This window comes from Sebastes fasciatus, chromosome 1 (genome assembly GCF_043250625.1).
Source record: "Sebastes fasciatus isolate fSebFas1 chromosome 1, fSebFas1.pri, whole genome shotgun sequence".
Lineage (NCBI taxonomy): Eukaryota > Metazoa > Chordata > Actinopteri > Perciformes > Sebastidae > Sebastes > Sebastes fasciatus.
Window position 1 is genome coordinate 26,643,537 of NC_133795.1, and position 26,276 is coordinate 26,669,812.

Sequence of the window (26,276 nt, forward strand, 5' to 3'; positions counted from 1 at the left end):
CAGGATGGTAATTAATATGTCCCAGAATGTATCACTTCCTCTAAACATAATTACAGGAAATCGGCCTTGGACAGCATTCTGACATCATCCGTTAACACAAACACATGTGGATTTTAGTGAAAATATCCACCTGACTGTTTTGATGGGCTTGATGTTACTTTACTTTTTAGATTTTATGCAGTGTGTGGTCTGTAATAAAAGTGTGCTGAATGGAGTGAGATCTGTTAACCGTATGTTTACTATCTTATAGGCTGCATTTTATGTGCATTCAATATGAATATCATTGAAAAAGAAACAACAGTTTGGCTGCACTCAGTCTTACCTTCTTTATTTCCATAAATAATCATTTAATCAGGCTTTTAAGAGTTAAACAATCACATTAACATTCACTACACGCCGCTGACCTAATCAAGTCTTAAACTTGTGAACTCCGATATATCTTGATTTTCAGGCTCGTAAACAAAGAAACTTCATCTTCATTTGTGTCACGACATCTGGTTTATGGAAACAAATGATTCTTTAAGAGGTATTTAACCTGCTCTCTGACCCACCCTTCACTGTGCCCCCTCTGTGCTTCACCGCCCACCCAACCTCCAATGTCTTTGGAGTCACCACAAATACGAAAAAGCCTAAATAGCTTTTGGCAGTCACCGGGTCTAGTCAGTAGAGGAGCATCAAGCACAGACTCGCTCGCTGCTGGAAGCAGGATCTATTACATTGAAAAAATTAGGAGAAGGCACAGTGTGACCAGACTGCTGCCTGAAAGGGAACAGCGCTGAGAGCATTGAGGACTGTGAGCAGGTAGGTGGCCTTAAAAACGGAGGTTGGATGAGAAAATGTTGTGAGCAGAGAGGAGAAATGGATTACACGTCAACCTATTTCTTGCAAGTCAGCCCCTGCGAACATAATCAGGATAAATAAAATGTGTAGGTTTGCATTAGAAAGACGTCAGCGTTTTGAGAGCAGGTGCACAAATAGGTGCAGTAAAAAAACTAAATTATACGCGGAAGTGTGTAATGAATACATGCTTCTATTTTCCTCCACAGAGAGCTGAACTTGATGTGCTGAAAGAGCAATAAAGTGACTTTGAGTACAATTTTATGTGCTATCTAATTCCAGTTGCTCAAATTACAGAGTATGTAACCATGTTCATAATTTTGAAATTCATTAAACACTGTACAGGATTTAGTTACACAGAGGACACACGGATTTGGTGTTGGTGCATGAAATCACTTTAGTAAGGCATGCAGGCTTCTCAGTTTGAATTTCACAGTTTTAAATCTGGGAAGCTGGATCATAGCAGTGAGGTCAGAGCTGGGAGGTTGTTGGTTGATGACTAACTTTAGATGGAGGTATCAAATCGATATGTAGCCTGAGATTCAGAGAGCTGCGTGAAGGGTGTGGGCTGTACTTTGGCGGAAAATAGGATTTCTCTTCACTTTAAAAGAAATACAGAGGACTGCTGTTGATGGTGTTCACACTGTAGTCATTATCTCTATGCTTGTGCCTCACATTGTGCACATGCAGAATGTTCTTTTTGTGAAAAGCAATTATCTTCAATGCAGTTACGCTCCATAGATCTAAAAAGAATGCGATCAATTTAAAAGATAAGACCAAAAAAGTTAATGAGGATAAACGCAGACTGATCAAAACATGTTGCCACACAGCATGCTACACTGTGTTTTGAACAACATATATGTGTCAACTTGTCAGCCCTCTCGAAGAGCAAATCCACTGGGAAGCTCAAATAGCTTCATTAGTGCTCATTTGACACCAAAAGGCCGGTTTTGTGTGAGCTACACAGCCGAAGGTACTTTCTGTCTCCTATACTTTGCTGCAGTCGGTGACGTGTGGTGAAATGCAGTGAGGGACATTTGAGACGATGCCAGATGCCATTTCAAGAGTATGTGGTCAGTGGTGCAGTCATCTGCAGTGGGTGACTGAATCCCTGAGACATGTCACGTACTACTGAGACATTAAACATTATGTGTTTGTGTGCTGTGCAGCTACTCAAGTGTCTTTTTTCAATTTTCTTTTTTTCAAATTTCAAAGCCTGTCACTGTATTTCATGTCGTTAATTCGAGAAGGTGTCAGCTTTAAAGGTCACCTATTATGCAAAATGCACTTTTCCATGTCTTTTAAACATCAATATCTGTCCCCAGTGTGTCTACAGGCCACCATAGTATCATAAAAGACCATCCTCTCTCTTTTTCTCCTCCTCCGTTTGTCCGGAAATGGGTGCAGAAAAAAAATTCGCTTTTTTCCTTGTATTCTGACGTCATTAGAGAATGCAAGCCACGTGAGGGTTTCCTGGTCGAACCAGAGAGAACCTTCAGTAGCTGACCCCGCCCCACAGCGCGTCACTGTCTCTCCTCCTCAACCTAACTTGAGCAAAGTAGCTCCTGTTAGTCTGCAAGAACCAGCAGAACAGGCTTCATGTACTCCCATCATCTAAATATAACATGTTCTTTCACAAAGGCTTTATGTAATTACACTGTTTAAACAGATGATATTTATATATTATATATATTTGATGTCATGCATGTAGCAGAGTACAGGTAGTAAATAGTGACTTGTAAGCAACACAACACATTTCTGTTTCACAGTCAAACTTTATTTGAGTTGACAGATGACAATATTAATTATTCACAGCATTTGTAATCATCTCACCTGTTAGTTAGTTATGTTAACATGGTACAGGAGAAAGTCTTCAGCTCTGGTAAACTATGGTAAGCTAAGCTCCGGTGGTCTGTAGTCATGGTAACACAGAGACAGCTACTACTGTAAATAATATACCATTACTCTGATCTTCCATACATTTATCTTTTAGCAGAAATAATGAACTGACTACTGTTTCACATCTTCTATTTTCCACCCTGATGGTCGCTGTGTTTACACACCGTGTCATAGCGGTAGCATGTAGCTAACCCGTTAGCATATAGCTACATGCTAACGGGTTAGCTACATGCTACCGGGTTAGCTCTGTATCTCCATGTAAACAGAGCCATCTGCTCTCAGCTGTCTGCTCTCCTCTGGGATGATTCTGTCGGTCATTTCTCACAGATGGATCTGTAAAGACAGACGTAAAACAGAGTGTATGTTTACGGTTTACAGAGTTGATGCATGAGGTAAACACTGAGCTAACTAACAGAGATATAAATAGTATTATTTACCTGAGAGAAACCGTCAGGAAAACCTGGAATCTGGACTGCAGATGTTCATCATGTGTCGCCGATTTCTGATCAGATTCCTCCGGTAACGTGCGCTGGGTGAAGTTTCTGGTTTATAAACTTTAAAGTGGTTTATAAACTTTATTCTAGCTCCTCTCTCTCCACTCGTCTCTCTCTCTCTCTCTCTCTCTGAGAGAGAGAGAGAGAGAGAGAGAGAGCTTCTCCGGGAGGGAGGGGGAGGGTGACGCTGTTGTTGAGGACGTTTGATTGACAGAAAACGCTGACCAATCAGAGCAGAGTGGGAGGAGACAGAGGCTACAGACACAGAAATCAGCACTTTTGGAAATGGGCTGAAACAGAGGTTATAGAGACATGCTGGAATGCATGATCTGATTGTTTTTTTGAAAAAAAAACTTCAGAGACATGGTTTGGAGGTGTCTGAGACCTATAATAACTAGTTTAAATGGAGTATAATATGTGACCTTTAAGTAATGTCAAGGGATGTGGTGTTTTACACATGCAAATATGAAATTACAGGCAAACATCACAGGGTTTGGCCATGCATGGACGGCTAAGGAAGCACACACAAACTCAAGGATCATCCTGTTAATGTCAGCGACGAATCCAGCGGCATTAGTTACAAGACAAACCGTCAAAATACTATGAGAGCAAATAATTGCCACAAGGATCTTTTTAATTAGGATACTCACATCATATTTGGTAAACATCTATCATATTTATTCCAACAACACTCTCCTTTATGATTGTGTGTGTAGAACATAACAGAGTGAGGGGATGATAGATGTTTACCAAATATGATGTGAGTATCCTAACAACCGAACGATCCAAACCGTGACTAGCGAACCGAACGGTTCCGATTTTTTACCTGAACGGTTCTATCCCTAATATATATACAGTGTATATATATATATATATATATATACACAAACAAAAAATCGTTCGGTTGTTTGGTTCATTTGAAATAAGTTATGAGGCCGATTGTGTATTTTTTTCATGTAGAGTTAGGCTCCCGTTTATTATCACACTAGAAGTCAAGGCCTATGGAAGGAGGCTGGGACACTGGCGGACATAGGTCTGTAGGTATGGGGTAAAACACATGCTCAGTGTAACTGAAGTTGCGGTCGTGCGTTTCTATTGGCTCAATTTTGGCGAGCGTAGACCAGATTTTACTGCGCATGTGTTTGTGTACCCCAAAGATATGACGCGTTGATGAAGCGTGACCCCAGCCGCCTTCTCAGTTGGCACGGATGAAGTGCTGAGTGCGGCTGTCAGTCAGTTTAGGAAATGGCGAGTGGACACGATAAAGCAGAGGATCCACCAACATCGTTTCGCTCTGCTGTATTACGGATTTAGTGTTACCTATGAAAATGACGGAGAAAAAGTAGTGAATAAAACGGCGACTGTGTAACACTGTGCAACACGTGTGGCTTATGTGGCCGTCGATAGCGCAAGGAGGAGAGAGTCGGGTAGGAAAGATTTAAACAGCCTCTAGATGCAGATTCAGAAAAGGCAAAAACACAACTACAGCATTGGGGAGGTTTATAGTGAAAGATATGCAGCCTTATGCAGTCGTGGAGGACGCTGGATTTCAGCATGTGTTCCTTAGGTTCAGTTTCAGGTTCTAGATTCATATGATGCCAGTATCTTCACGGTGGCTTTAAAACTGAGCCTGCTACAAGCTAAAAATCGCAAGATGCGTTAATACGTTAAAGAAATTAGTGGCATTAAATTGAATTTGCGTTTACAGTTAAGATCGCGTTAACTTTAACAGCTCTAATAATATATATATATTATATAAAATAAACAGTAAAGAGTGAAAGAAGAGTGAAAGAAAAACAAAAACAAAAAGGAGAGTACAAACTCTGAGGGTGAAAAAGCTAGATGTATTTTCTTTCTGGTACAGTGGTCCAACATTTCAGATAGCCCGTCTCTAATTTTAAGCTTGGTGATTTGTTGTGTTGCCTGCAGTGACAGCCAGCCTGCCTACATACTGGTGAGATGTAATGATGTTACGAAGCATGGCTCTTATTTTTTTATTTTACTTTTCTTTTTTTATTCAAGCAACAGAAGTATTTACTGTCAAAATCTCAGGGACAGTGACTGGGAAAAAAGCTCCGGATCTATTGACAGTTATTTTGTGTACAACGTCCCCTCACCCACAAGTCAGACTCCATTTAATTGGATGAGCGCCTCTGCCAAACATTAAACTATAAATGTAATGAGCTAAAACGGCAAAACTATTCAGTGGGAGGGAAGATGAGTGTCTTTCCTTTAATGCAAAGGGCCTCCTGCCAAACTGTCTCCTGTTGCAGGCTGTTTTGCTTTTACCATATGTGTTGTGTAGTTCATTTTCAAGATCCACCAACAGCCAAGATCGCTGCTGGAGCCCAGGCCCTTTCTGAACACATGCTGGAGCACGAGCACAACTAAAAATAAAATGATTACTCTCCAAGATACTGTAGCAGGTTTTATTTTCAGTGGGACCTCAGGACAGACTGTAAACATTTGACATTTGAGGTGAAATATTTGAGATTCAGTATTTAGTGAAATGATGGTGCAAGTCGAAAAGTGAAGTCCTTACTTTAACTAAGCCAGACTCACTTTTCAAACACTTCAGCTTTTAAGCAATTTTATATTTTTTTAAAGCCCCTGAAAATGTCTCAAACAGCTTCTCATTATGAGCAGTTGGGTCTTACATGATCACAGATTATCTGAGTTTTTGAGTGTCACAAATACTTAATGTAAAATTTGAAACCAAGTTTTCAGTGCTTTAAAGGTTTAGAGGAGTTGGAGTAGGTTGAGTACACATACTGTTGTTAAATGTAAAACCCTTTGATAAACCAGGCGACATACTAGAGGAGGTTTGTACCTTTTACAATAGACACACATGCCTATGTGATTTAAAAAATCATGCAATCAATAGTTACCAGGCTATTTTCATGCACAGTCAGCAGTGCAAAATAGCAAGCATTCAACAAAATCCTAATGATAGATAGTTCAAGGTACCAGAGGTCATCCAAGTAAATACAAAAGCGAGCACTAAAACACTGAGCACTAAAAGCAGGATTCAAACAGGACTCACCTCTTCATGTCAACAACATTTTCTGAAAATCTTCGTTAAGCTGCAAAGTAGTAATGACAATAGTAATAATTGACCGTACATAACCACACCTACTTTACGTTCCTGTCCAATGAGAAGGTTAAGACCTCTTAACTTGAGAGTCCTTAAGTCAAATTTTACAAGAACAAAAAATAGTAATGGCATTAAGTGATGCGCATGTGACCTTTCATAACAGAGAAGAGACACGACTCATGTAACAGTTCAACAAATGTCATGTGAGTCAGCTGTGATCCTCATAAATGTAATGATAAATTTACACCGGTTTTCTTTTTTTTTATATATATATATATAAAACCCTTCTGGTATCTTATATAACTCTTCTGGTATAAATATATCATGAAAAACTCACTTTTCCAGTGCTTGTGCTCATACATTTGGGGATCTGGAGTGTCTACCAACCCACAAACTGGGAAATAACAACAACCCAGTCAGTTTTTTGTGTGCTGCGTAGATCAGAAAACATGTCATTCAGATTTGGCTCCCCTTCCTATGTCACATTCAGGCTCATTAGAATAAATCGCCCACAGCTTGAGAACTACCCGCACCATATTTTTCTCACAAGCCAATCAGAGCAGACTGGGCTTTTTCAGGAGGGGGTCTTAAAGGGACAGGCGCCAAAACGGAGCGTTTCAGACAGAGGGTGAATACAGGTTTATTCAGTATGAGAAAAACAAAGTGTTTTTGGAACATTAAAGCATGTAAACATGTTCTAGTTGAAACCCAAAATACAAGTATGAACCTGGAAATGAGCATGATATGTCCCCTTTAATCAAGAGAAGGTAGAACTGCAAGTGTGGGGAAAACTGTGGTGGAACGTGGCATGCTGCATCTTTTAGCAGTTTTTTTCTAAAGACTGTGAAGAGGCAATCTAAAACATGGTATTTCATATTAGTACTCACATTTTTTTTTAACAGAAAAATAAATGAACTAATATTAATCAGGACTGGGAGGCTATAGCAGTGGCAGTGTGTGAGTATTTAGAAACTAAGCCAAACACTTCACCCTGCTTATTTAGGGCTTCAACAAGTTCCCTGCTTAATTAGCACACGGCTCCACATGGATACCTGAGATAGGCATTTATCCCACGTTAAGGCCAACAGTTACTGTAAATGACACTGGTTGCTGCCTCTTACTGACTGGTTAGAGTAACTGCAGTGAACTTTAGAAAATACCATTTGAGCAGTTCAGAGCAGCTGATTTTCCTCCAAAAGTTTTTAAATAAATTTCAAAAAGAGAAACTGGGTATAAGAGGGTGTGGGAGGAGTTCGGAGCAGCCATGGAGAAGGACTTTCGGTCGGCACCAAAGTGCTTCTGGAAAACCATCCGGCACCTTAGGAGGGGGAAACGGGGAACCATCCAAGCTGTGTACAGTAAGGATGGGACACTGTTGACCTCAACTGAGGAGGTAATCGGGCGGTGGAAGGAGCACTTTGAGGAACTTCTGAATCCGACCAATACGCCCTCTATGGTAGAGGCAGAGCTGGAAGCTGATGGGGGACCATCATCAATTACCCTGGTGGAAGTCACTGAGGTAGTCAAACAACTCCACAGTGGCAAAGCCCCGGGGGTTGATGAGATCCGCCCAGAAATGCTGAAGGCTCTGGGTGGGGAGGGGCTGTCTTGGATGACACGTCTCTTCAACACCGCGTGGAAGTCGGTGACAGTGCCTAAGGAGTGGCAGACCGGGGTGGTGGTTCCCCTTTTCAAAAAGGGGGACCAGAGAGTGTGTGCCAATTACAGGGGTATCACACTGCTCAGCCTCCCTGGTAAAGTCTACTCCAAGGTGCTGGAAAGGAGGGTTCGGCCGATAGTCGAACCTCAGATCGAAGAGGAACAATGCGGATTCCGTCCTGGCCGTGGAACAACGGACCAGCTTTTCACTCTCGCAAGGATCCTGGAGGGGGCCTGGGAGTATGCCCATCCAGTCTACATGTGTTTTGTGGACTTGGAGAAGGCATATGACCGGGTCCCCCGGGAGATACTGTGGGGGGTGCTGCGGGAGTATGGGGTGAGGGGGGCACTTCTCAGGGCCATCCAATCCCTGTACGCCCAAAGCGAGAGCTGTGTTCGGATCCTCGGCAATAAGTCGGACTCGTTTCCGGTGGGGGTTGGCCTCCGCCAGGGCTGCGCTTTGTCACCAATCCTGTTCGTGATATTCATGGACAGGATATCGAGGCGTAGTCGGGTGGAGGAGGGTTTGCAGATCGGTGTGCTGAGGATCTCATCGCTGCTTTTTGCAGATGATGTGGTCCTGTTGGCATCATCGGTCTGCGACCTCCAGCACTCACTGGATCGGTTCGCAGCCGAGTGTGACGCAGTCGGGATGAGAATCAGCACCTCTAAATCTGAGGCCATGGTTCTCAGCAGGAAACCGGTGGTTTGCCTACTCCGGGTAGGGAATGAGTCCTTACCCCAAGTGAAGGAGTTTAAGTATCTCGGGGTCTTGTTCGCGAGTGAGGGGACGATGGAACGTGAGATTGGTCGGAGAATCGGAGCAGCAGGGGCGGTATTGCATTCGCTTTACCGCACCGTTGTGACGAAAAGAGAGCTGAGCCGGAAGGCAAAGCTCTCGATCTACCGTTCAATCTTCGTTCCTACTCTCACCTATGGTCATGAGGGTTGGGTCATGACCGAAAGAACGAGGTCGCGGGTGCAAGCGGCCGAAATGGGTTTCCTCAGGAGGGTGGCTGGCGTCTCCCTTAGAGATAGGGTAAGAAGCTCAGTCATCCGTGAGGGACTCGGAGTAGAGTCCTTGCTCCTTTGCGTCGAAAGGAGCCAGTTGAGGTGGTTCGGGCATCTATAACGGATGCCTCCTGGGCGCCTCCCTTGGGAGGTGTTCCAGGCACGACCAGCTGGGAGGAGACCACGGGGAAGACCCAGGACTAGATGGAGAGATTATATCTCTACTCTGGCCTGGGAACGCCTCGGGATCCCCCAGTCAGAGCTGGTTAATGTGGCCCGGGAAAGGGAAGTTTGGGGTCCCCTGCTGGAGCTGTTGCCCCCGCGACCCGATCCCGGATAAGCGGTTGAAGATGGATGGATGGATGGAAGAGAAACTGAGAGCAAACCAACCCCAAAGTCTGACACCTCAAGCTTTGAGGAGAATGTCAGTCAATTCATAACTGATTTGTGTTCAAGCCATGCATTTATTCAGTGCTAAATATTTCCTCTTGTGTCTTCTGTCTTTTTCGCTACAGGGCCTTTTGAATAAGCAGAGCTCAAGAGGAAAGCCAAGATGTGGAAGAAGTCAAAGGTGACTGATCAAACTGCCGCTGGGCAGGCGGGTAAGTACAATGTGATGGACGGCCTAACTGGTTGGGTCAGTCAAGGGTTTGTATAGCAGCTGTCTCCATCTGTATTTCCTCTTAACCGAGGAATGATGATAAACAGGATCTATTTGAGTCACACAAATAATCTTTATAGAAAATAAAGATTCTTGTGAAATTGCATTCAAGAAAAAAAAAACACAGCAAGACAAGAAAACACCTTGGAGGCTTAGCACGTCACATAAGGTCCGTGTCTACAAAATACATCCTTTTATGAAGACGTGGAATACACAAGACATCTGAAAACTGCTGTATTATGTTGAGGGCTGACCATTTCCACCGAGAGAAAATGAAGACAAGCACCTCTGCCTTTTCTTTTATCAAGCGGAAGCAGTCCAAATATTATTCATGGTTTTTCAAGAAAACTCAACGGCAAAGAACATTATTTGTCAGCGGGGACACAGATGCTACGATTCAATGGAAGCTTTTTGCTACCCGGAAAAACAAGCAGCAACAAGTTTGAATGTGGCGCTGGCCATATCATTCATCAACATCTCTCATCCCAAGGATGTGTATCTGTATCTGTCAAATAAATGAATGCAGGCGTCACAAATGCCAGAAGCTGAGATGCAAATGGGCTGTGTAATCACTTAAAGAGAGTGAACAAATTACAAAAAGTAGTTTGATAAAGAACCTTCACTCGGGGTTACTCTGAATCTATCTGAAGAACAATGCAACAGGCACTAACCGCTCCCAAAACTGGAGAGAAAATCAAAAATGAAATGGTGTCCTTGTTTGATGGAAGACAAAATGAAGGCGTCTTTTAAATGAATTTCCAAGTTGCTTTTCCACAAGGTATTTGCACATAATTTCTCTCAAGCACTGCGCAGGTTTCATCCTGAAATGCGTGAGAAAATGTCTGAGCGAGCTTGAAGTTAAGTCTTCAAGACTATTAACATGCTGCTTAAACAACATATTGCTAACACACTGTATTATACTTTGTCTCTGACTAACCATGGTTTGTTGTGTTATGTGTCTCTGAATATTATGTTCTGCCCAAGTTGTGTCTGTCTCTGTGCTTCCCATTCCTGGGTTACACTGTATATTGTGGTGTTTCATGTTTACTGTCTCCATAATCCTGTCGAAGTTCCAACCTGCCATGGTGCTTTTGTCAGGATTAATATTTACCTGTGCTGTTCCTTCTCCTGCTGTCACGTTGCGTGTTTTAGTCGACGGTTCAGCCGGAGTTCAACCCGACGACAAAGGTATGCGAGCAAAAAAGAAATCAAATTACACAAACGACTCACCTTCTGTAAGTGCATGACGTTGGGTGAGTTGCATGTATGATGTGGTCTTCATCACGCCTTGAAAGGTGTCATCCGAAATGGATGATTCAACTTTCAGTGTCGCAACGGATTCATTTCATTGTGACATTTTAATCAGCCTCCATATGAATACTAAGGCTGTTGCTAGAGGGCACTGCGGTTGATTTCCATGTGTCTACTTCATCTTGTAATTTAAAGGAAAAATGCCACTTTGTATGTCAACATGCTCATTAGTCTTGAGCAGTGAGGTTGGCACAGTTCAGTCTCAATAAGTGAACTTGCTCTACAGGCAGATCTCTGAAGGAGTAGCATGATCTCTCCTAAAAATCTAGCTAATCTCACTGGCCACCCAATTGCCCCCTCAAAATAAATAAGCGCATAAATCGTCAAGCTTAAACTTAATTAACTTGTAACCTTAGATCAATATTGATCAACTGCAAACAGCATGAATTTGGGGTCAGTAAAAAGACTACGAGTAAAACATATTTCAGGCTATATTTCCATACGATGAGCACTGAGGCAAACGGAGTCACCCCTTTGAGTCACCCTTTCTGTATTCCCTTGAGAATTTCGGCCATTCATGCCTGACCCTCGTGCTCTCCTTGGCTTCACTGTGACGACCAGGACTGTCACAGATACAAAATTGCAATTTCTATGATCCTAGCAGTTCAAAGCTGGTCTAAGAGAACCATGTGCTGTCAAGTTAACACAGAACATTGAGGTCTCGAGGTAATCAGCTGGAACTTCACCCGTGACCTCCGGCAGCCCTTAGGCCTCACCCAACTCTCTATTCCTTTGACAACTACTCTGAGGGAATTTGAGGCAACACAAGTGTACAATGCTCTTAGGTATCAAATCATGGATGGCACTTGTCTTTCTCATGGCCATGAATTAAAATATCTCAACAATACTGTGATTAATGTAGTCCACGACAATTTAGAACAGTGAATCTAATTGTATTGGGATGTAAACAAATTAGACAGTTTAACGGCAAAAACTGCAAAGTCACTGCAAAATCCTAACAGCCAACAGTGGTTACGAATAAACACAGCATCAAACAACAACAGTGGGAACATGTTGGTGAGTCAGCAGCTTTTGAAAAGCTTATTATTCATTCATTTGATCATTTATTTATATGGCAAGACATGCTAGGTGTATTTATAAAGCACCTTTCGTACACAAAGGCATTTCAAAGTGGTTTATAAGCCATAAAAGACGTGGAATAAGAAAAACACATTTAAAAAGCTGATGAAAGCTATGAAATTAAAAAGATGAAAGGGCACAGAGCAATAAATAGAGCAAAGTACAGCACTAATGTGTAAGAAAACACTTCAGAAAACTGTAATATCACCTGTAAGTTTGTTCCAGCTCTGTGGGGCTTTGTGTTCAACATTCAGTCTGACTGTACAGCACAAATAATAAAAAAAATGAATGAATGAATAACAAGGATTGGGTAACACTTTAAATAACTTTCTATACACTGCTTACATTTCAGTGGTTGAAACTTCAAAGTTTGAACCATTCCTTTTTGAGGAACTCCTATCCCAGTAACAATTCCTCCTAATGAAGTCCAGCTACAACAAAAGGAGTCCATTAAATACGATGCACGAGCAAAACAAACAAACAAAAGAAAACACATTTTGGAAAATTACTTAATACAAAAGTAAAGCAAGAACATGATAAGAGCAGTTATTTTCAATTAGGTTGTTTTCAGCCATAGGCATTTCAGATGAGGAACAAATGTATAAAACGTTCAGCTTTTTATTGAGTTCAGCTAAAGTACATGCTCATCCACCTGACAGCCAGATCTCCTGAAATACAAGACATCAAGAGTCTGGTGATATTTGTGAATGTGGATCTAATATGACTCGTGTAACATATACAAATGTTTAATGTTAAATCTGCTCAGGGGTGACAGTATTCTTGTGAATCTTTCTGTACCAAAGTTAAGCCAATTACACTCCGTAATACTTTTTGACCATGAAATCAATGCCCGGCTTAAACATGCAGCTTTAATTACTGTTCTACATTAATAGCCTGATCACATTCCATGCAAACAAATCGCTTTTAATGATGCCCACGTCATCCTGGCGATTCCACAGAGTGAACGTCCAGCTTGTTAACAGCAACAGTAGTAATGTTACCAGCGCTCTGCCACATACAGTATACTGTTCTGAAGCTCCTGCCGCAAGCAATTTACCTCCAAAGCGCTTAAGACTGCAAAATGCTGGGGCACCCTGCTCATTTAATAATAATTTGCCTATTACAGGTCTTTCATGCCAAGAGAAAATAATGAAAGATCCCTGGACCAGCTGAAACCCCGTGATCAGCATTCAGTGATGCCGCCCTCGAGATTGCTATGGGTTAGTCCATATTGGTACTCCCAGGTGTTCTGGGACTTCTGCAAAGCACTTAAACCTGCTTCAATGCCAAATTCTAGGGGTTTAAATAGTAATACAACTTGGACTCATACTTTGGACACAGTGGACCGCTAGAGAGTGCAGAGGGCAGCGCTTTTTTTACTCCACATGGAAAACTTTTGGCCAACTTTCCCCGTTTTGAGTGCTCACAATTTAGACTGAACTGTGCCAGAAATAAAAATAATATGTAGTAGTAGTAGTACTCTCGTTAAAATATGGACACAGGGGGTTTAATTAATTACAGATGTCCACCTTCATGACTGTAAAACGCCTTGTTTTAATTACATCCTACAGTTGACATGAATGTGAAGTTCAAATGAAAAATCTAAATGTCTCAATATCTAAACATTACCGGGAAACTACATTTTTATCATAATCTATTCAACCTCCTGCCAAACAACTCTGGCATGGCCATGACCTGATTCTTTAGGCTTATAAAAAGAGTAAAATCATTATTAAATGTATTTATTCAGCCTCATCCAAATGTTATAAAGTTAAACAACTGCACTTCCTACATTAACACTAAAATTTAGCACAAGGCTTCTTTAAACTTGATCCATTTACAACATTTAAGGTGTGCACAGAATGTATGAAAATGTAGAAATAATACAACTTTTTTAATGTAGAGTAGACCATATACTTGTATATCATATACTAAATGAACAAGTAATTCAAATGAAAAGAGAATTAGTGGATAAACGTTTTATCTTTGGGAGACTTTTGTCTTATAATGCTTAAATTTGCAAGCTAAAAATGAGAGCTGAAAAACAACTTAATGGTTGAGCTACATGTAATCTAAACTGGAAAAACAAAGTTCGGAAACTTGTGTTTGGTGGATTATTTCTCTGTTGTTACAATGCTAATGGTCATTGTATTTTATATTTTTGGAAAGCCTGTTTATTTTCCTTTGCAATGATGTCCAACTTGTAAGAATCATGCATTTGTGGGATGAGCAGCACAGCTGATTATGTGGGTAGCACCCAAGAAAAATTTGCCAAAATGCTCCGTCAATGGTAAACAGTGTATTCTCCTGTTGGTATTGACTCTTGTTTTGAGTTGTTTGGTGGATTGGATGATTGAACTCTCTATCAGTAACAAGGAACAAACAAGACATATTGGCTATTTTACACTTTATTCATTTAATACACCGTCAGGAGCCTCAGTAGCGGTGGAAGATCCATATACGCAGCCTCAACAGCCTGGCACCTTCTCCTCATGCTGGTCACCAACCGGGTCACACGTTGCTGTGGGATGGCGTTCCATTCCTCAAACAGGATTCGTTGCAGGTCGGCCAACGAGGTTGTGTTGGTCACTGTAACACGTACAGCACGCCCAAGCTGATCCCACAAGTGTTGAATTGGGTTGAGGTGTGGACTCTTGGCAGGCCGTTCCATTCTCTCTACTCCCACATTGTGGAGGTAGTCTGTGATAACCCTGGCTCTGTGGGGGCGAGCGTTGTTTCTTGGAGGATGAAGTTAGGTCCCAGATTGTGGAGATATGGGATCGCCACTGGCTGCAGAATCTCATCCCGATATCTCCCTGCATTGAGATGGCCTTCAATGATGACAAGCCTTGTTTTGCCAGTGAGGGAGATGCCCCCCCACACCATGACACTGCCCCCACCAAAAGCTGTTACTACATCGGTGCAACAATCAGCATAGCGTTCTCCACGTCGTCTCCATACTTTGACCCTGCCATCCAACTTTCGCAGACAGAACCTTGACTCATCACTGAACATGACATTCCCCCACATGTTCAGGTTCCATTGTCTGTGTTGTCGACACCAGCGCAAATGGGCCTGACGGTGAAGGGCAGTCATTGCAGGCTTCCTGGTAGCCATATGAGAATACACTGTTTACCATTGGCAGAGCATTTTAGCAAATTTTTCTTGGGAGCTCCCCACATAATCAGCTGTGCTGCTCATCCCACAAATGCATGATCCTTACAGGTTGGACATCATTGCGAAGGTCAATAAACAGGCTTTCCAACGATGTAAAATACAATGCCAATTAGCATTGTAACAACAGAGAAATAATCCACCAAACACAAGTTTCCGAACTTTGTTTTTCCAGTATATAAACAGAAAATCTATAAAGTAATCTATATAGAGCTGTGTGCACAGTCAGTTAATGAGAAACATTTTATCAACTGTCTTCAAGAACTTAAATATGAATTGTTCTATGTTCTAATTAACATCAGCTCGAAGTTTCCACTCACGTTTTCAACATGACATAAACATTCATGTTTATGGCAAGAGTCTTGAATTTATTACAACACCCACAATGAGTTTATCACGCCTGCTACTCATACAAATAAAGTCACTTGTGGGTGCATGTTTCTATGAAGAATAAACACTCGCTACTAATGTTAAGAGGCCCATGAGGTGGGAGTCTAAAGTACATTATTAAAGAAAACTTGGTTACATTTTCTCTTACAACGTTGCTTAAAAATGTGGTTTTACACATTGATAGATTGCCTTGATGCATAAATTAGACAGTCACATTCCCTTTGGAAGTGTTTCTGACCTTTGATCATACTGTCGGGTTGTACAGTATGTACTGCTCCTTATGAGCACTCTCTGTTTTGAGGGTAAAGGGCTCAGAGCAAAGCCAACACACAAGAGATGTTAGAGTAGGAGGGGATATAAATTAACTCACTTGCATTATCTTCTTGCAAAAAGAGCAGAACAATAATTCGAGAACAAGTTGGCCATAACAAATGTTGACAGGGTCAGATTTAGGGTGGCAGAGAGGGTCATGCTAATTTAGTTGAGAACTTTTGTATTTGCTTAAGTCATCCCTATTTACTGGTCACTCGGCTTATTCGGAAAATGCTAGATAATCTTGAAATATTTTGAGAGAGATAAATAAAGACGATTAAACTGATGTAAATTATCACACCAACTACTGGATTGAGTCATTTTCTCTTTTTTTTAGCAATACAAGTCTTTAGAAATTTGAACCATTACTGTGGCATTTTTTTTTATCCCAAAATATGATGCTTTCTTCAGATATATACTTGTTTAAATGTGTGTGACGTTGACACAACTGGGTAATTTGTCTGGGTTTTAGATTTGTATTCAAGTTCCCTGATTTACTGAGGTGGCTCCTCAAAATAAGTCATTAACATCTTCATGCTTCGCAAATGTTTTGCATATACTGTATCTTATATAACTTGTCCCCTCTATACATTAAACTCAATTGTTAATATATCTTTTTTCATTTGATCAGGCATCAAGATAAAGTCGAAGGTGCCCGGTGTCATGATAACGCAGTTTAAGGAGGAACTTCCAGAGGGAATGACAACTCCAGATTTCACCCGCAAACCCATTGCTCTGACTATTCAAGAGGGTAAGTCTTCATGTCTCAGAGATCGACTCAAAACCATCTTAAATAATAATAAAACAATTATATTTTTTACTCTCACATTAAAAAACTTGAATAAACGTCAAATCACAAATGGTAATAAGCAACATGTAGACTTCAGGAGTGATGGGCATCCTGACTAAATATATGTTGAGAATATTTGATTCATATTATTTGAGAAGAATTAACAGAATTCGCAGACTTTGACATAGACAATGAGTAATGTGGTGTGTGGTGAAGCCTTAAAGGCTCATTTCACCTTCTCAACTTTTGCAATGTTGTATACTTTCACCTATCATTTGGCCAAAAGTCTTCCTAAACACATATCAGTTGCTTATTTGGCCATGACAATTTTTTTGTGAGACAACACTCCTTGATTAAAACTGAATCATATGCAGTTACATGTAAAAAAAACCTACAAATTATGAAACATATTAAACAGCATCTTACCCTAATGTACCAAACAGAACAATCCAAAGAGAAATGTTTGTTCAATTATTTGCATGTGAGTAAAGTTTAAAAAATGTGCCATGTATCTGTAACATAAATATCTTTACTGAAAATATAGCAATGAATGATTTGTTACTAATAAGGAAATCTTCATCTTATCCCATTCCAGGTAAATTTGCAGTCTTTAAGGCCAAAATAGTGGGCACCCCAACACCTATTGTAACATGGAGCAGAGCAAACGGAGAAATACATTTTCACCCCGACGTGTGCCAGCAAAAGTATGATGAAGTATCTGAAGAATATACCATTGAGGTAAGCTATACATGTAGCCATCGAGGTATAAATGATGACAATCTTCAAGAAACCCTAAAGGCACGGTCACATTATGTTTCCAATCAACGAGTAGTACCCGCACTCGGCCCAGAAAAATGAAGTGATTTTGTGTTTCCGATTTTAGATAACGAATGAACATTGATCATCGATCACAGACTGTAAACAGTGTTTGAGAACGACACTACAATTTGTAGTCTGATAATGTGATAATGTACTAGTGAAAAAATGCAAGATGGCAGCGAAACAGGAATCACATGCTTGATATATCTAAACAATGTTACAAAGTGCTTCACAAAATACATGAGAAAAAAAGCAACCAATATAAAATATACAAAATATAGTTCTAATGGTAAAAACAATGAAAAGAATTAAAGAAATAATGTGCAGAAAGGCAAAACAGAACAAAAGAAAAACAAAGCAACAAAAGTTACAAATCAGGCATCTCAAAAAACGTCCCTATAAAAATATGCTTAAAGCAATGCTTTAACAACAGGTGTCGTGGGAAGCCGTCTCCGCAGGCAGAGAATTCCAGAGCCAAATGGCCGTGACCTCAAATGTCTGACCACCTTTAGTCACCAGCCTTGACCTAGGGACAACTAGCAAGTGTAGGCCTGAGGATCTCAGGTTACAACTTGGAGCATAAGGAGTCAAAAGCTCAGGAATATAACTGGAGGCCAGATAGAGTTGAGCCGTAAAAAGAACCATAAAATCAATCCTGAATTCAACTGGCAACCAGTGAAGGGAGGCAAGAATCGGGGTAATATGGGACCTACGAGTGGTCTTAGTTAAAATTCAAGCAGCAGCATTCTGAACTAGCTGAAGCCGAGCCACTGAGGATTGACTGAGGCAGGTATATAGTGCATTGCAATAGTCCAGACCCATAAGACAAAGGCGTGAATAAGCCTTTCTAAGTCAGGAAAAGACAAAGCTGATTTAATTTTGGTAATATTTCTCAGCTGGAAGTAGCAGGATTTAATGAGATTATTGACATGTGGTTCGAAGTTCAGCTGAGAATCAAATGTGATACCTAGATTTCTGGCTGTAGATTTTATATTGGTTACCAGTGGACCAATAAACGGTTGTAATTTTCTTGCTACTGTAGATGATCAGGGCCAAAGATTATTATCTGGTCTGAATTTAGCTGCAGAAAGTCATCCATTTCTCAATAGCAGTTAAAGGGATAGTTGGGGGGTTTTGAAGTGGGGTTGTATGAGGTACTTACCCATAGTGCATTCGATTTTCACCACTTCATCTTGCCGACAGACGGCCTTTTCCGACGCAGAACTGAACTGAAAGTGAAACTTATCTATGCTCTCTTCAAAGTCACCAGACTCCAAAAAACAGTACATAAGTTTCACTTTCAGTTCAGTTCCCCTTCAGAAAATATTCTGAATATTGCGTACACTTAAACGGATATTGATTTTCTTTAGGTGAGCCTTTCTTTTAGGTGGATAAAACACAGTTTGCTGCTGGCCCCATCCACAGCATTATATTGCTTTGCACCCAAACTATCCCTTTAAGCATTGCATTAAACTGCTAACATTACACCATAGAAGTAAATGGGAGACATTTTTTGGGGCGAATTTTCGTGCACTCATATTATATACAGTATATATATATATATATACATATATATATATATATATATATATAAAGATGTGCTTAACTCTGTGTTTGAATTTCATTAGTTTCCTAAGGTCACTCCAGAGGATGCTGACACCTACAAGTGTTTTGCAACAAATGAACATGGAAAGGCAGTTTGCACTGTCGTCTTGAATGTTATTGAGGGTAGGATCCTTATTGTTATTATCTTTGAATCACTGTATATTTCCAGTATAATATATAATAATTGAATTATATATCCTCTTGATGAGTTTGCACATTTGTATTGAATTGTGACAAATGGAATGGAAATTAAATTAAATCAACTGTTTGTTCACAGTTGGATTCTCTAAGACCAAGGAACTTCAGAAGAAAAAAGGAGAAGGTGAGGTTTCAAACACATGACCCTCAAAGTTTTATCTGAAGAGGTTTTCAAATCTTACTTCTTTTTTACTTTTTTGTAGCAAGGTAGTTTGTGTTTGTTGGCTGTCAGGTCAAGGCTGACCATTTTAAGGTCAAAGCCATCAAAAACAGAGAGTACACCGTCCTTGCCCCCGTCATACACAAATAGCAGTCAATATGAGACAAACTAGCACTGCAATTAAAAACACATTCATCATTTTTTTTTTTTTAAGAGAATTGGGCAACCAGCTGAGTACAAAGATGAATAGAGGTTGATGGTTTTCATCTATGCTATCAATACTTGGAATGATGCAGCAGCTCAATTTCTCTGTGCTACAACTTAGCCCATATATTTTCATAGCAACGTGACATTTTATTCACTAATTGGAATTATTTGGAAAAATCTTCCTGTCATGGTGCTTCTGTCGTATCAGCACAGTACCACTGTGCGCTGTCACTTGACACATTAATGGCTAAGAAATTGACTGAAAAAGTGAAGATCAGCAGCATCAGGGGGTGTGAGGCAGGAGTTGCTCACTACTTGGAGTTGCTTACTGATTAGAAGACGTTAAAATTATTTTTTTATATAAATTTCATGACGTAGATTAGACCTAAATGGTCAACTATCTCAGCATTAGCCTTGCAAGGTTTAGGGCTGATTTAAAAAGTACATCTACTATTTTAAATCGTTGTTGATTGCGTATTGAGACACTGTCAACTCATGAAATGCTCATGAAATATCAATATATCAATATATCAACTCCAGCATTGATGTGTTTCATCAAAGTACAGTCAGGTTTTCTAAAAAATAAAAAAGATTTAAGATTTAAGTGTGCAGTACCCCTTTAAGCTAAAAATATAGTTTTATTTTATTAAAAGAAAAAAAATTGTATTGCACTTTAATCAAACTATTATATGTACACTGTCAATAAAGGTAAATGGGACCTGCTCTTTTAGAATACTATTGTATAAGACAAAGGACTGATGTTTTTCATTATGGCTCCCCAGATGTTGCGGACATCAGAAAAAAGCTTAAAAAACGGTGAGTGAAATATAGTAAATATAGCTGTTTGTCTCCTAAAATACACTGTAATAGTATTTTCTTTATGATGGTGAATAGTTTTCCATCTATGACAGTATGAGAGTAATTATTTCCATTAAAAACACGTTGGTGTGTTGGGCTTAATGAAAATTTCTCTCTCTACAGTAATCCTGATGGAACACGTGAGGAAAAGCCGATGGAGTCCGAGGAAAAGGTCTGGGAAATTCTCCTTAGTGCAGAAAAAAAAGATTACGAGCGCATCTGTGCTGATTACGGTATCACAGACTTCCGTCGCATGCTGAAGAAACTCACTGAAATGAAGAAAGAGAGAGAGGTGGAGATTGCAGAGGTATTTAGCCTTTTGATTCTCCTTTAATTCTATCATAATCATGTCAAACCAAACATCCGTTTATGCCACTTGTTGTTTAAGCAGCATTTTTCTTACACTGTATGAGCAAAGCCATTTAAAAATGTTGATAGTTTTGTTTTTTATTTCTGCTGTAGTTTGTTACACACATCAATACACTGAAACATATTGAAGTCAATGATGACGACTGTGCAACATTTGAGCTGGACATGGACCTCAAGGACCCTACCAGCAAACTTTTCCTGTACAAGGTAAGGAACGTTAACTACCAACTTCAGTAATATCTTACTGCATTTTATTATCTATTATCAATATGGTAACATGCCCATAAATTCTGCAGAATGGCGTCATGGTTCCATTCACCCAAGAAGAAAGCGATTCGATGAAGCATAATTTAAAACAAGTTGGCAAGAAATATATATTCACAATTAAAAATCTAGGTAAAGAAGATGCTGGACTCTACTCAGTGGATGTTGGGGGCGTCAATGTATTCTCCACTGATTTTAAAGGTATGTCTTCAATCATGTGATTACAGTTAGAATAGGTTTAAGTAAATTCAGTTCAAGGATTACTGAAATATTGATGCGGTCTACAGATATTTTATAACTGTAATTAAATTAACCCAATGACGCCACCAGTAACCCTGTACAGAATAAGTAGTTTATGAAATGGATGGGATAGATTGATGAAATTAAAAATAGTTTCTCTAACTGCTTCTTTTTTTCCATTTTGTATCTTTCCGTAACCCTGCAGTGCCTGAATGTGATTTTGCTGTCAAAATACAAGAGGTTAAGGCAGAAGAACGACAAGACGCCCTCTTTCAATGTGTCCTGACTGCACCTATGAATGAGCTCAGATGGTTGGGTAAAAACACTCCGCTGACAAATGATGAGAAACATGAAATCACTGTTTCTGAAGATAAGCTCATCCACAAGTTGCTGGTGCGGGACTGTTTGCCTTTGGACGCCGGTATCTATGTTGCTGTAGCAGGAATAAAATCCTGCAATGCCTGGCTTGTAGTTGACGGTAAGAAATTATTCTCCTCCTACTTTTTTATCCTTGGGGATTCTCTTCATGCAGTACAAATTCCAGTAGCATGCATACATATGGAACACCTTCAAGATACTTTTCCCTGACACCAAATCATTGTTAAATCCTGAATTTAATATTCAGCTAAAAACTATAAATGCATTTGCCATGTTATCTTTTATAGTTGACAAGGATCCCGCCAACAAGGGCAAGAAGGCAACTCGCAAAACTACTATGGCTGGAGGTGGAAATGATGAAGATCTGCTGAAAATAGCTAAGGAACAGCAGGAAAAATATCAGAAAGAATTGGAAGAAAAACTGGAAATGGCCAAGAAAGCTCAAGCAGAGAGAGAAGTAGCAGAAGCAGCTGCCCGAGTAGAGGCTGAAGCAGCTAAAAAGACAGCGGCTGAAGAAAAAGCTGCAGCCTTAGCTGCAGCTAAGGCTGCTGCAAAGGCAAAGAAGGAAGCGGGCGCGAAGGATAGAGCTGCCGATGAAGCTGCCGATGCAGCTGCAAGGAAAAATAAGAAAAAACAAGCTGGTGCTGCCGATGGTAGCGGAGGCACTGGTGGTGCTGGTGGTGTTGGTGGTGTTGGTGATGCAGGTGGTGAAGATGGAGGAGTAGATGGAACTGGAGCTGGAGCTAAAGGCGGAGCTGGGGGTGGAGCCGGAGGTGGTGAAGGTGAAGATGATTCATTTGGAGATTCTGATGGAGGAGAGGGAGGAGAGGGAGGAGAAGGAGGTGGAAAAGGAGGGAGACGCAAAAAACGAGATGGTCCACTTGTTCCAGATACAGTGATAGGTAAGAATATAACTCATACTGCAATTTACTTTGAGAGACTTGACAAAAAAATTACTTCCAAAATGTGGCCGTTATTCTCTTCTATGCTAATCAAAATGCAATTTCAACATCTTTATAGAGAAGCTTCTGTCATTATTAATGTTGAGGTATTTGTATTTTGTTGTTGTTGTTGATGTTTTTATAGTATGTTGATATTGTCTCTGTATTTCCTTGTCTGCATTTTACAATTCTCTTGATGTTTATTATGTTAACCTCTTTTCAATTAACTTTCCGATTCATTGCAAGTCCATTAATCTTTAATTCATATGTTTTTAAAAAATCGTTAATCAACAATACTTTCATGAAGAACCTTAGAATACAATTTTTCAAAAAAGGAACTGATGATGATCATGCTCAGATCATGCACAATGAATACCAGTGTGTACAGTATATCACATTTATGCTAGTCAGAGTTTGATGGTAAATGGTCATATTTAGATATGTTTGACATTCTCAATGAAGTTGCTACTTATCATCATTAATAGGAGATAATAGTGATGAGGAAACCACAGATCAACAAGGTGGAAAATCTGGGAAAAAAGGAAAACGTCCCAAAAAGACAAATGTGGAGGTTGAAGAAGCTGTTGTTGGTAAGAGTTGTCAAAGGCTGCATGCTGCAGACAATTTACTGACAATTAAAGTCATTTGGGAATGAAAATGACTTTGACATCGCAGCTGTAGGAAATTCTAAACATTTCCTAACTTTGATGCAGCTGCTTTAACAATAAATGTATATAACACTGACCAAATTAAACCGCTGATGCTTTACAAAGCTCAACGCTGCTCCGCTTTTCCAATTGTACAATTAAGCTCCACAAGGCCAGGATGAATTTCAAAACAAAGTTCAGAAAGGTCTTGTCAAGCCTCAGTGGTAGAATTTACTTTATCTAGGATGTGAAAGATTGTAGCATGGGTTCAGAGTTATGTTTATTAATTATTTAAAAGCCTTGTAGTTCTAGAGCCTACATCAAACAATGCAGTACAGTTAGTTACTGTATTATGTGTCCCAGGAAACTTAATTGCTCACATGGTTTTCAGTCCAAAACCAATTGAAAATCCTGGGCTTTAGGTATAAAGCTTATTAACTATCTGCTAAATTTAGCAATCATTAATTTATCAATAATTTAGCCAACATTGATTAATGAAACAGAAAGTTATATGTCTCTATCTTTATGTGTGTGCGTGTGTTTTTTTACCTCTTCTGAGAAACAGACATTAGTATAGCATGTATGTGCTATGCTAAATTCTGCTTCCTTCTTCATCTAATTCTTTACTTAAATGAATATAGAAATATTCTATATTTATGTTTTGTGTGTATTATGTGTGCTTTCATGTTTGTAGACATGTTTGTCTTTTTGTTGTTATAAATCGCTTGTTCAATTCATGTTGTGTTAAAGGATGGAAAATGGAAAAGGTGACTTGACTACAGCTGTATTCAAGTTGAGAACATAAAAGGTGCCTCTTCATAACAGATTTTAAGGTTTGTTATAATATTTGACAGAACAGAAACACTAACTTTTACACAATTAATCATATCATAGACTACCGTCTATTTAGTTGAATACTACTAAAATTAAGTATCATCACTTTTGTCACTGGTATTAATCCTTGTAGTAAAATATTTTATTCATGATACCATGTATGAATGCAACAAGTGACACTTAATAGCAAAACAGTCTTAACTGCAAAAATAATAACAATCCACAAGGCCCTTAGGTTAAAGGCAGGGTTGACGATGTTATCCAGTATACACTATTTGTTATATTGGTTGAAATGGTCTTTACACCCTGACAGCGATCCATTACTCACAAGTAATGGATCGCTGTCAGGGTGTAAAGACCGTATAAGACCCTATCTTTAATTAAGTCACTTCACAATAGCACCATTATGGGACCCATCTTGAATATCATCTTTTCCACCACCCTCTTCTTCTGTATTGGAGTTAATGTTTGCTTTTTCTGTTGTTGCTGCTGATTTTGTTTTCATGCTCCATGTTGATATTGTAATTGTTACTGTTTTCATTAATGTTATTTGTAAAGCATATCCAACAGCAAATGAGAAACATTGGGTTGATGGTAATTACGATGATATCCCCTAAAACTGAAAAACCAAAAAACACAGAAGCGAGTGGTGCCAGTGGTGGTAATGGCACTGGGCCAGCAGCAGGCTGTGATGAAGTTGCTGAAAACGGTGAGGGTGCAGACGGCGGCGAGCCAGCAGCAGCTGGCAAGCGTTCAGGTCGTGCACGGCAAGGCCCATTGATCGTGGAGACAGTTAGTGGTAAGATTACTGGCTCTGCATTAACTGCTGCATGGGAAGCACTGTCACTGAATAAAGTCATTTGATGAGCAGATGACTTTCCCAGTGGGTTTGAGGGTTAACAGAAAGTGTGTGGCCACTGAGCAGAATGCTATATTTGATCTCTAACTGGTTAAATGGCCTTTAAAAAGGATCAGAGTTCAGTACGAGTGGATTTGACATTGAGAGTGCCTTTAAGAAATGCCAGTCAAATGTCATGCACATTTGCACATTTGTTTCTATGACCTACAGGTTTCTATCTATATCAGCAGGCAATATTTATGCATCCACATCCATCTCTTATATATTGTTTTCAGACTGTGTGTTTGTGTGTGTGTGTGTGTGTATGTGTGTGAGTATTGTTTAAATGCACCTGTGCTCTGTGTTAACGAACTTGCTTGCATTTTTAAATGTTAATTCGGGATGAGTCGGTGCATTGAGGTTAATTATTTATATGAGTAAACACATGTTCTTCAACAACTGCAACACTTGTGTGTAGACACGCTCTTGCATAATTCGAAGATGTAAGACGACCCAAGCTCACTTTGGAGGATGACCATGCTCTGATATCAATTCCTGCACATTGAAGATTGAATTCAGATCAACCATACAAAATGCTCATCTCTTCCACTGACCAAGGAAATGTCCGTCTTAAGTGGGATCTTTTATATTTTGAGAGCGCATATTTCTTGAACAGAGGCAAATGAAAGCCTCGGTGATTATATTCTTATGAGTTTCAACTCCGCAATCTTTCAAGTTGAAGAAGGACATTCCCAAACAAGACTACAAGCTACACACTAACCAACAAGACATCTTCATCAAGTTTCAAATAAATGCCTTGGATTACATCAAGTCGTCGCTTCAAGTATATTTTCTGACATCACATCTGCATTTTATGATGTATTTTATAATCAAATGTCATTATAAAAGACATGATAAACAAAAACGCAGAAAGGAAACTTGTGAAGCTTGACTGTGAGGTAAGTGTGTACACATCCATACATGGATGCATTGCAAAAACTTTAAACAAAATGTATGCAGAAGAGGTCAGCTGTTGGCCGTGCGCATTCACTAACTTACTGGTTGATAAATCCTCAGATCCAGGAGTTCATTTTCATGCTGGGCTTTCTGACTGCAAAGCCATTGTTGGAGAAGCAGCAGAGCTGGAGTGTAAAGTGAGCAGTGAAGACTGTGTGGGAATCTGGTACAAAGATGGAGAAGAGGTAA

At 39.9% G+C, this 26,276-nt stretch overlaps 1 protein-coding gene across 6 annotated transcripts in view; it reads left to right on the top strand.

The window, feature by feature from the left end:
* Positions 1-630: 630 nt before the first annotated feature.
* Positions 631-26,276, top strand: part of igfn1.1 (immunoglobulin like and fibronectin type III domain containing 1, tandem duplicate 1) — a 32,920-nt gene continuing 7,274 nt past the window's right edge. The window contains exons 1-16 of one of the 6 annotated variants that reach the window (XM_074640155.1): positions 631-801; positions 9,510-9,596; positions 10,808-10,843; positions 16,554-16,673; positions 17,308-17,450; positions 19,160-19,259; positions 19,414-19,458; positions 20,484-20,517; positions 20,683-20,866; positions 21,022-21,135; positions 21,225-21,393; positions 21,638-21,910; positions 22,098-22,712; positions 23,237-23,341; positions 24,873-25,031; positions 26,148-26,272. In XM_074640155.1, the coding sequence (XP_074496256.1) occupies positions 9,548-9,596; positions 10,808-10,843; positions 16,554-16,673; positions 17,308-17,450; positions 19,160-19,259; positions 19,414-19,458; positions 20,484-20,517; positions 20,683-20,866; positions 21,022-21,135; positions 21,225-21,393; positions 21,638-21,910; positions 22,098-22,712; positions 23,237-23,341; positions 24,873-25,031; positions 26,148-26,272 (2,271 nt within the window). In that variant the 5' untranslated portion in view covers positions 631-801; positions 9,510-9,547. Of the gene's footprint in view, positions 802-4,499; positions 4,658-9,509; positions 9,597-10,807; positions 10,844-13,153; positions 13,267-16,553; positions 16,674-17,307; positions 17,451-19,159; positions 19,260-19,413; positions 19,459-20,483; positions 20,518-20,682; positions 20,867-21,021; positions 21,136-21,224; positions 21,394-21,637; positions 21,911-22,097; positions 22,713-23,236; positions 23,342-24,872; positions 25,032-26,147; positions 26,273-26,276 lie in introns of those variants that run through there. The other 5 variants (XM_074640163.1, XM_074640173.1, XM_074640200.1 and 2 more) reach the window with 5 other exon arrangements.